At 41.3% G+C, this 12,301-nt stretch overlaps 1 protein-coding gene across 1 annotated transcript in view; it reads right to left on the bottom strand.

The window, feature by feature from the left end:
- The window catches only part of LOC310871204 (cadherin-18-like), a 143,281-nt gene that overhangs the window by 114,200 nt on the left and 16,780 nt on the right, over nt 1-12,301 (bottom strand). The window contains exon 2 of the mRNA XM_083782695.1: nt 160-454. Coding sequence (XP_083638821.1) covers nt 160-454 — 295 coding nt within the window. The remainder of the gene's footprint in view (nt 1-159; nt 455-12,301) is intronic.

The raw sequence follows: 12,301 nt of genomic DNA, 5'->3' as shown, positions 1-12,301 counted from the left end.
CTCTGCTATAGAATTATTTGAATTAGTATTTTTATTATTAATATAAGAAATCATATTTATTAATAATACAAGCCCTATATTTATGCGTTGTGAGACTGCAATATTACATTTCTGGTCAAGATGGCTATTAACACTTTCAGATGAGCATGCTCGTCTTACCAACATCTGACATTTCGGGTACGGTGGCTGAGAAAGGTCCATCCGGGAAGGTGGGTGCATTGTCGTTGACGTCCTGGACCTTGATGATGAACTCCGACTCAGCCTCAAGCGAGAGGTTGGTCCAGCGGTCCACGGCCCTGGCGTGCAACACATACTGGGACTTTCTCTCGCGGTCGAGACTCTTGGCAGCATGGATGTCCCCCGTGGTCTCATCGATGATGAAGATAGATCCAGCCCCCTCCCCGGACAGAATGTAACGCACGGTGCCATCGCCTTTGTCAGAGTTGGAGTGGAGCTGGAGAGAGAGGAAGAAGAGAGAGAGAGGTGTGACAACTAAGATTAAGATACACATAGAAAGGGTAATAGCCTACTAACAGGGTAACTAGCTAGCTAATGTTGAGACCACACACATGAGAAAGAAGAGCTTTTGACAAGTTTCATGAAGTTATAAACCCTTGGCCAATTGTCGGAATATTAAGTAGTGAAATGTGTGCGAGATAGAGATATCATTTATACTGTAGAATTCCTGTGTTCACACATTGTAGGACCAACAAGGCTACTGGATCACATATATTTTAAATATTCTTAAAATACACTTTTAAGAATACTAAGGAGTCTAAAAGCCCTTTTCCCAGTGCTGCTTGCCAAATGGAGGCTCTAGATGCCATGGGGTCAAAAAGATCACTAGGGTTCATCCCGCATAATATAATATATGTGTGCAAGGTTGACATATTGGGCTTGAGGGTGGCGCTAGAGAGATGGTCATGGGGTCAGGCAAACAGAGTTCTTCTCCAGGGAGCGTGAATGCAGGCAGAAAAGTTTCATTGCAATTTGGCCAACAGTTTTCGACATGAGAGGCAGCCATCCTTAGTGCCCCGCCAGCTGCTAGCGGAGCAACAAATATTGAATGTGCAAACACACGTCACTGCGTCTGACTCAAGAGTCAACACTGGTTAAAACCTCTTCTGACACTGGGGAAGACATTAACAAGACATGCAGGGTTTAATAATAGCACAGGCAGTCTTTGCTGTTAGTTAGTCGGGGTAAGTACAAACATAAGGTATGCAGTTTTGGGAAAACGAAGACACTCTGTATTATATTAATATTAATACAGGCACTATTCAAATGTTTAGTATTTTAGTTGAGCAGGATTTCCACCTTTTTAAATAATAATTAGGAACTAAATATTTTAGGATAAGTCATTATCCTACTCAATCAGCTAAGCTGCCCAGCTGTTGTCAGACAACCAACTGCAATTCCAGCGAGTCCCTCCAGGCTATGGGACAGAACAACATGACAGGGGCCATCCGTCATTGGTATGGGAGAAGGTAATGTGCGAGCGAAACATCTCACAGTATTTCCAGATAAGATATAGATGTGTTTTATGCCGTGGCTCCGTGGAGGCAAGCCGCCTAGAAGAGGCGTATGTCTGTGTATCTACTGTATGTGTCCGTCTGTGTTATAATGCAGCAATTTTATACAAAACAATGTTGGTGTAAGTTTCGATTCCACAACTTAACAAAAGGCTATAACCAGACCTGAAGTTCCCTGAACCAAGCCCCCTGAACCCTTACGGGTCCATTTGGTTACATATATACACTTTCTGAGTTAAATGAACACTCACATTTTACAGTGCATGTTCTGCTATATGGAACACCAAGTGACATTTTGAGGCTAAAGTATTTCCCCCTGTGTGTGTGTGTGTGTGTGTGTGTGTGTGTGCGCACGCACACACACACACACACACACACACACACACACACACACACACACACACACACACACACACACACTCTCGTGTCAGAACAAAGGCTTGTAAAGCTGTGAAATATTCAGAAACTGAAACTGGGGGTGGAGTCCTCAGGAAGCGACGCTTATTAATTCAAACAGGTTAGTGGGTCTGGATTATGGGGACACGCTGTATTGAGCTATATTGCATTTGGGCTCAATGGGTGGCTTCTGGTGCATGAGTGTGGCCTTGGTTTATTGATCACCATGCTGTAAAACCCTCCATTAATATCCTCCGTTAGTTTAACAACACAAGTGTCCCAATTCTGGGGCGAAATGCCATGCAAAATAGCAGATGTACAAGTTAACAACTTTCCGCAATGTAACGCGTTACAACGCAATGAGTTGTTAGCTTCTAGATCGGCTATTTCAGTAAAGCAATTTGGTCTAGAGGGGAAAAAAGAAGGAGGCCTACTAGCAGGCCCCTGGGGGAAATAAGTATACTGTATGTAGGTACTGTTTAAGTGATTACAAACATTTACACCGAAAGATGAATTACACAGAGGAATTTTACTGTGCACGTCTGTGAAACTAAGATGTGGCAGTGGCACGGTGGAGAAGACGGGGGCAGAGGGAGGGAGAAAGTATGACGGACACGGAGAAAAGACACACGGAAAGGCCTTCAACCACATAAATAAATGAGCCACCTTATCAGAAGATGGATGCGTTCAGCTAGGGCTGTCGCGGTTACATAATTTAAACCGCGGTGCAATCAATTGGCTCAGAAGCGCGATACTGTGCGATATAGTTCTCAAGCCCCCTTTAAAATGAATGAAAAAATACATTATTAATAAACGAAAGTTACACTAAGCTTTACTTTACTATGTTGCTTTATAAATGGCAGAGACGACAATGTTTATTTAAAATTAATCTTCAATTAGTCCTGGTCTTCATTAATTTAATATATTAATTTAATATATTAAATGAATGGTGTAAAACCGAAAGCAGTAATGAAAATGGAACACACCATCAACTGCCTATATAACCCGCAACGGCTTCAGAGAAGAACACAAATTGATAATTGTTCTGTTTGCTGCTTGTTATTATGATAGTTGCTCCGTGAGTTTGGAAGTAAAGAAGAGCTTGTGAATCAGCAGACCATGAATGATACAGCTTAACACAACTCTTCTTTACTTCCAAACTCACGGAGCAACTATATCAACCTAATAACAAGCAGCAAACAGAACAGTAACGATATTCCCCGCTTCACGGAAAACTCTCGGGTGGTGCACTTATAGCACAAATAGCCTACAGCCCTACACATGTTGCATGCAATTTTAGAAAGTTGAAGGAATCTAGCCTGGTTTTCACGCCACCAGACGAGGATCATCATTGGTAAATAATTCCTTCTGTAGATAGCGAGTGAGTTTGGTTTCTGCTCGAACTCTCTTGCACTGTTTGGGCACAATCAGCGCAGGAGCATCGCTCATTGATCTCAGCAGAGGTCTCTAACCAAGAGTCCTTTGTTGGCTCCACGTTCGCTGCGTCTGCGATGGCCGCTGCAGGGCGTCCATCGGCCCACTGTCAGGGATCCTGCGGTTTATTGCGCCTGTGCGGTTTTTCTGCCCCCTTGCGGTTTCAACTTGTAATAGCGCGATATGCGATAAATGCGATAATTGCGACAGCCCTACGTTCAGCTCCCCAGCTTGTTCATAAACGGACACGCTCCGTTTAAGTGCCTCGGTGGGCGTAATTAACTGATTAATCCATTTTGGCCTGACCTCGAAATTAAAAAAATAATCTTCTAAATCCTCCAGTTTTCTGAAATAAATATTTTCACGATTAAAAAAAAATAGCAGACCTACAAGCTCGTAGCGCGCCACTCGGCGATCTATGAACTTGTAGATCTGCTATTTTTCAATAGCTAAATTATAACAATGTTTACACCAAAAGGGGTTCCCGCACAAAATGGGTTAATAGAGGAGGACTATACTGCAAATCAGTCAGTCAACGCTTCCCTGCATGCTCGTTGATGACAGTTGCTGCTCATTTAGGGCCACCATCACCTGCACAGATTGTCTGTCCCCAACATGCTGTACATGTAAACTCCTTCCATCCGTCTCACTGCTCCTCTATCAACATACATGTATAAACTCATGTAATCTGTCTCACTCCTGTGTTTCTGCTTGATGAACGATATTGTTGAATTTGTTCATTCTGGGCGTGTGTGACGTGGCTCTCTCACAGTTCACTTCGTTCAAGGGTGTGACAGATTTCCATATGAGCCTTCCTATAGGCGAAAACCCAACTAAAACACACCGTTAAAACCCGCCTGAATATGTACAGTGGAAAAAAACACCAATCTGGCCCGGTGCACTTTCTCTGTAGCGTGCAGCTGGATGATGGCGTGCATGCGCTCACGCTGATCCAAGCAGACACACAGAACATACAGTCCGACCCAAATGCTGAGGTAATCTTGTTGCCGTTTCATTAAACCGAAAAATTGCTTCCAATAGCTTGTTATTTTTGCATCGAGGAGCGCTGTGTTTACATACATCGCCTCGGCCAACAAAACACATGTCCCACAGAGAAGCCTCATTTATATTTCAGCACGGGGGTATCATAGGGAGAAGTTGACAGTAATGGTCTCCATTTACAGTACATAGAATCTGTGTATCACAGTCTGTCAAATCTGTCTTCAAGTTATGTTGATATACTGTAAGTGGATGATGGGAGAACTATACAAACTGTGTGCTTGGCCAGGATCCATTTTCAAGATGTCTTGCATGTTGTAAGAAAGAGACACTTTTCAGACAGCCAAAGTGGCATCTATATCTACACATTTTATAAGCGTATAACATGATTAGTGTCAAATATTGAGTTGTGCTCATAGTAGCCACAGTAGCCTTTATTCAGTGTCTAATGTTCTCATTAGCTGTTTTCAGTGTGTCTTTTTTGCAGATCATAGTCCCCACCAATCATTGGTGACTGACTGACTAAAATATCCAGCCCCTCTCAGCTAGGCCTACCACTACACCTATATATCTTCTTAGGTCACATTCCCACCTAATACTTCGGTAGACTGCGTATGGGCGGAGATTTTGGGATTCTTGCATATTTAATTTGCTGCGGTTTGCCTTCACACTGTCATCCTCAGCAATTGGAAACACATCAGGGGGGACCTTTATCAATGTGTTCCATTCATAAACTAGCCTACACAGTGAAATCTATGGTGATAAAATTATACTCATAACGTGCATGTGTCGTGCCGTCTAGGACTGGACCCCCCCAGCTCTCTCGCTCTCTCACTATACGCATGCAGCCACGCACTTTTGGTCATGGAGGCACAGCGCTGAGCGCACTGATATAACAGACAGCAGCGCAAAATGTTTACAAGTTTATCGAGATGAAAGTCCCTGCTCCCCAGTCCCCACACAGTGACAGCACTCCATGTTTACGGCACAGACAGAGACAGACAGACAGAATATTCTGTAGGCTATAATACACTGCAGTGTTTTTATGCGTTTTCTTAAGCAATTGATTCATGTACTCGTCCTCATTTCGATCAGGGCTTCAGTCTCCTCATTCGACCACGTCTAGTATCCACGGTAACGGGACATCTTTGCGCTGCGTAAAATATGCCTTCTCCGTCTCCAACTGTGTTCAGCTCCTCACCCGCCACATTGTTTGCTTCATTTCCTTTATTTACTGCGGATTGCATTCACACCTGCACCAAATCGTAATCAAGTGCAATTGGAAGCAAAGCGAAACCCCCGTTTTTGCTCGGAGTAAAATGCGGTTCTTTGATAAGCATTAGGATTCGAATGAGCCTTCACACCTGCCAAACAAAGTGCACTTTCTGAAAATGCGCAGCAGGATTCGTTTTAATGGCAGCAAAGCTCTCTGGTGTGAATGTGACCTTAGTGATTAGGCTATTCTATTGATTTATGTTGAGATTAATCTAATAATCAACGAACAAAGTCAAAAAGAGCAGATCTACATCATCAGTTCATCACAAAGCATTGTCAGCTTGGCTATTTTCCCATCTCTAGTCAATCACAAGAGCACAACAACGGATACTTGCCATTGAAGTTTCAGCCTATGTGTTCCTTCCTTTACATTAATGTGTGTGCATCATGTTGACCTAAAATGCTGAGTTAAGTGTACTGTACTGTATTTAATTAACCCATGGGCAAAAAAATGCAATAAGTCATCTGCAGAAGTGAACATTCTGTAAGCGTTGGATGCATTTGTGTCATCACAGGGAGAGAACAGATTAATCCACTGAACTCTTAAACTCTATTGATTTCATTGACTGGACACACCCAGGGGTCCATCCTATAGGCCACCCCCCCAGGCCACTAAATTGCTTCATCAAATAATTGATAAAATTGTTAAATTAGCAAATGATCTGCTATCTTTGACAAATATTCACCACCCTTGTTCACAATGCAGAGAGGGTGCATTGACATTAGTCTAGTCTCGCGTTGCCTCTCGCAATTTTCAAATGCTGTCATACAGTCATACAGTCATACAGTCTGGAGCAACGGAAGCTCTATCAGGAGTAAAATATAAAGTGGAAGTGGAGCCTACTCCTCACTTACGCGTTAATTTATCGTAATATAATAATAATATAATATATAATAATTATCTAAGCATATACAGTATAGCTGTATAGCTTGCTGCTTAGCAGAAATGGACATAAGAAAATGCTCTAAAGATATTTTAAAATACTGGTATATTTTTGTGAAAGGAAATGACAAGCAGATTACTCAGATTTCGGGAGGTGTAGTTCCAGACTCAACCTTTTTTGTTGGGATAATGGGTCATCGGACTAATGGGTGGTCCCCGTTGATATAACTGCATTCTGCAAGAACAACAAGTGCTCACAAGAGATAGAAAAAGGTAGGCTGACTATAGTAAAAAGTGTCAATGGTGCTCATGGATCAAAACAACACTCAGTCAGGCAACTGCCAACATGTTTTGACCTCGGAAGGTTTCATCAGGGCGAAAGGCAAATGTACTTGCCTTTTACCTCCCACGTGCTAAGATGTAGAAGAGAACTGTATGGATCTTGCCTATTGGTTTAAGCACAGCACTCAGAGGAAGAACATTACTTGATGGCAAGTTATACTCACATTTAATTTAATTCAACAGCAGTGATTCAGCAATTATTTGAAGGGCTGCTCTAAAATACATACGGACAGCACAGCATAGTGTCACATTCTGTGACACTATGCTGTAAGTAAATGGATGTACTTCAGCATTTGAGCATCAAGTGGCTCAGTTTGGATCTGGCTGTCAACCCACAGAATCTACCTCTACAAAGACCTGGCGAGCTGCTTCAGAATAAATGGTCTGTAGTCACATTTTAATTAATTGTGTAATAATTGTCAGGATAGCAGGATGACTGAACCCAATATGCAAAGCCACAAACAGTAACGTTCAAAAATCAAGATTTATTTAAGTCCAAGGCAGAAAAGGGTAAACAAACAAATGAGTACTAGTAGCTGTAAGCTCAGGAAACTCAGGAGAGCCAAAAGGCCAAACTATCAAAAGTACAAAAATAAAGTAGGAAGCCCAAAAAGGCAAACTGTAGAGTACAAGGAAGTAAAATCATAAAGTCCAAAATTCTAACCTGAAGAGCACAGAAACAGGGAACCTGGAACATCAAGGGATAGCTCAGGGAAAATGACAAATGTTCTGACAGTGAACGTTTGTGAGGAGTCCAGTTATATAGGGAGCAGGTAAATTGTCAAAGTGTTCACAAGTGGGCTGATGAGGGATTCGGAGACAGGTGAGAGAATGGGACTGCAGTGTGGAAGGGAAAATGGGAGTGGCCAGGGCTGACAGGTCTGTGGAGAGCCAGACCTTGACAATAATTGTGTATAGAACAATGCATACAATACAATTTATCTAGCCCAAACATTTAGATTCTCGTAGAGGTTTTTTTTTCAGATTCTGGCGAATCTCTCTACGAGAGTCTAAAAGATAACCCCGCCCCTAACGTTTGTGCCTCAAAATCACTCTTACCTTGTACAAATGCAAAATCTAAGCTGCTTTAAATGTTGCCCCACTTGTTTGTGAGGTGTTCGCAATCAGATTAAACACGGCACATGCTTATTTTTCAATAAAAAAGGTATTTTAATCAACTCTGTCTCGGAATCTGGCGGCCATCTTGCTTTTCTCTCCATTGTAAATGCGCAAGAGAACCCTGGCCGCTAGGGGCGTGGGCAATATTCTGTTGCGCCGTTTACCGCATTTACAATGGACGATTCAGGAACAGAGTGGATTAAAATACCTTTTTTATTGAAAAATAAGCATGTACGGTGTTTAATCTGATTGCGAACACCTCACAAACAAGTGGGGCAACATTTAAAGCAGCTTAGATTTTGCATTTGTACAAGGTAAGAGTGATTTTGAGGCACAAACGTTCAACTTTCGACGTTAGGGGAGGGGTTATCTTTTAGACTCTCGTAGAGAGATTTGTCAGAATCGAAAAAAAACCTCTACGAGAATCTAAATGTTTGGGCTACAATTTATCTATTTGCATTATTCAATTATGAACCTATTTTATTGTCAGATAATTATAATTCAGTATTCTACTGGAGAAAGTAACTTATCAATGTTTCCGCAATTATAACTTGTGTAATGTTGCTGCATACATCCAATCGCCTTCATTTTGAGGACCCAAAGGACCAGGACAGGATTTCAGATGAGTTTCTGGAGCACCAGATGCTGGAGTAAAACAGAAATACTGAGACCATCTGGAAAAGTGCCCTCGTGTTAAAGAGGAAGACCAACCTAATATATATGGTGTGGGAACACTTGATGATGGAGAAAAATTGATTAAAAAATAAATAAAAACATTTTGGCAAAACTTGTGATTGAGTGGTTCTTGTGTTCTTTTGATTTATGTTTACTATAAACTCTTGTTATTGCCTTTTTAACTTGTGAACATTCAATAAATCATAGTTGTGATATTGGAAATAACACGTCTTTGACTTTCATTACCGTATAAACCTGTGTGGGCTTTATTGGAATTATTGTACTATACAGTATATCCAATATTGTGAAATTGAGAGAATTTCCCTGGGGGAAAATTGCGAGAGGCAACGCGAGACTAGACTAATGGCAATGCACCCTCTCTGCATTGTGAACAAGGGTGGTGAATATTTGGCAAAGATAGCAGATCATTTGCTAATTTAACAATTTTAACAATTATTTGATGAAGCAATTTAGTGGCCTGGGGGGGTGGCCTATAGGATGGACCCCTGGGTGAGTCCAGTCAATGAAATCAATAGAGTTTAAGTCGTTACAGTTCAGTGGATTAATCTGTTCTCTCCCTGTGATGACACAAATGCATCCAACGCTTACGGAATGTTCACTTCTGCAGATGACTTATTGCATTTTTTTGCCCATGGGTTAATTAAATACAGTACAGTACACTTAACTCAGCATTTAAGGTCAACATGATGATACCCTTACATCTTAGAGCTCTCACTCCATGCATACTTTTTTAACCACTTAAGCTCTATATACTGTACTTCATCATACAACAAATAGCAGAAATAGCCCTTCTACAAGCTCACAACGTGAGCATTGTGAGCTTGTAGATCTTTTTAAAATCTAAAATCGATACAGATATATTTTATCCAAACATAATGTCTACGATTGGCTTTCAAAGTTTCCCTTTTGCACGACTGGACCGATTGGCGGGCTTTGCACGCACACTCCTAGGCCAAGGAAGAATCTCCATACGATTTTCTTTTCACATTGGCCAGTTATAGCACCATAATACAGATTTTTGTTAACCACGTTTTGTTACTACTCCTACAGATTGTGTCCAACCTCACACCAATCGCTATACATTGTAGTCATCAAGACTGGAAGTTCCGGGGACCCACCGGGGACCCCCACACGGAGTTGCACCACTCAGTTCACACGGGTGTCATTCATGACTTCATAAGTCAACCAGTGGTCCATAGTACTCCCGTCCTTCCCCCCTAGCCTCACTCTATCCCAAATATCTTTGCCAATAACAGCGATCTTAAGGCTCATAGCTTATAGATCTGCTAGTTTGGGCGAATGTTTGCCCCAGAATAGGGATGCTATATAGGCTTGTGATATAAATGTGACTGCCTGGTGAAATCCAAGGCCAAAGCTTGTGTTGGCGTAACAAACAGCTTGCAATTCAAGACAGTTTTTTTTAAATAATCATGGTAGCGATTTGCGATTGCCTCTCACACTGCAACTTAATGAAAGCTGACTGAGGCGTACATGGAACATATGCTGGCTTTTACCAGCTAAATATGCTTGTCAATATGGTGCTGGCATGTTTGTCACATTCAAAGAAGCTACGCACGTCTGAGTACATACAGAATGGCACATGAAAACACACAAGATGGTACAATATGCAGGGAAGCAAACAAAGATATTTGTGTTCTCACACACACACACACACACACACACACACACACACACACACACACACACACACACACACACACACACACACACACACACACACACACACACACACACACCCCTCAAACAATGCAGCTTGTCTTAATTCTTGGAAGCAAATGTGTTCCCTGAGCAGGGAGCAATTAACTCTGTCTCTCTCTCTCTCCATATCTGTCTCCCATCTCTCTCTCTCTCATACGCCCACAGCGGAGAGAGCGTGTTAGAAAGGGTACAGAGCGAAGCACAGCAGTAGGTCCATAATGTTGACAGTACTAGACACTCATGCAATAAAATCCTGAGTGTTCATTTAACTCTTAAAGTTAAAGAGTCAGAGTATTGGATAAATTAACATTTAAAAAATGGATTTTATTATGCACTCATTCGATATATCGGCCTATAGCCTCTGCATTGCTTGGAAGAGCAGCAAGACATTTCTGAGATAATCGCTCGCTCGCACACACACACGCACGCACGCACGCAGGTAGTGAAAATGTGCATTATCTAGTCTGGCTAACCAGACATTGTAGTACAGCGTCGGTCTTCACAGTCTCTGGAATGACTGTGAAGGGAACAATCTTGAGGCAATGATTATTCCTTTTCTTTCTTTCTTTGCCAATTTTCAGCTTTTTTTTCTCCATAGCAATACCATTATTTCTCAAATGTGATAGTAGCTAACCTAACCTTTTTACAGGATAGCGATCACGATGTGCCGTGATCATATTTTACAGTTCATTTCGTTATCGTTCTTTATAAAGCTACAATCTCTGAACAATGTCTAAAGGTAGTGCAGCCCATTGGTTCTCAAACTGTTCTGGCTTGATGTCTATATGTTGAACATGTCACAGGCTTCTAGCTACCGCAGAGCACCAACGCTGTGTTCTACTGTTGTATAATTAACTTGGCTGAATGTAGTTTCTGAATGAACTAAGGAGGACTGCCATATCCTGACATTTTTAACCACCTAGTGAATTATCCAGATTAGTATTAATATTAGTCTTGCAAGTTGCTGTTTGGATAATTTTCCACAAATAAATAGCCTATAAAGTGGATCTGGGTATTGAAAATGTCAAGGATGCAACCGTAACGTATATGCAGCCACTTTAACTTGAGCTTTACAATGTTAGCACTTTTGACACACTGATGGAATATATTATAGTACATTGTGGGTTGTATATTGAGATGGCAGGTATGTGACATTAAAAAGGACAAATCAAACAGACACTTTATTAGAACACAAAAAAGAATCGTTACAGCCTCAGTAATCAACCAGTGAAATCACGCTATTCTGATTTGTTGGCAAAGCTTTCTGCACGGTATGCCAAATGATTTGGTATAATTAATTGTGCACCCTTAGCGTTATCATCAGCAGCCTTTGTCAATTAATATTTCAATATGTCATAATTTAAGTAGTTCATAATAATAGTCTTCTTATTCCCTAGTCAAGGGTGAGAACTTGTGCATACAGCTTTCCAGTGTATTAAAAGTGTTTATCTTGGTGTATTTAAATTAAATTAACACTTTAAAATTAACACATTTTACTGTGTACACATCTTCCTCGCCGTTTGAAGCCATGGCAACACAGTGCATGAGGGCTATTCTGACTTCCAACAGCCAACTCACGCAGTGCTCTGATGATATGAGGTTAGACTGCAGCAAACAGATAAGAATATGTATTTTTTGTCCCCACTTGGGGATTTTCCTTTGTCTTCACAGTAAAACCAAAAACAGATACAACTTGCACCAAAAGTGTTTGTTAGAACTCGGCTCAATTAATGAATCCAGAAACACTATACAGTGCTTCTGGTGATAATTCCACAAAAATAATGATGACAATGATATGATTTATTATTTAGGTGTGGGTCGGCACTATAACAAACACATTTGTTGGCCTATGGTAGGGAGACTGCATGGGGAAGAACATGTGCTGCCTTGCTCAAAGGCCCTTTGA

The sequence above is a fragment of the Protomyctophum parallelum genome (genome assembly GCF_964188405.1).
Source record: "Protomyctophum parallelum genome assembly, chromosome: 14".
Lineage (NCBI taxonomy): Eukaryota > Metazoa > Chordata > Actinopteri > Myctophiformes > Myctophidae > Protomyctophum > Protomyctophum parallelum.
Note: the sequence above shows the minus strand (reverse complement) of the source record. Positions and strands in the feature narration are given on the sequence as shown.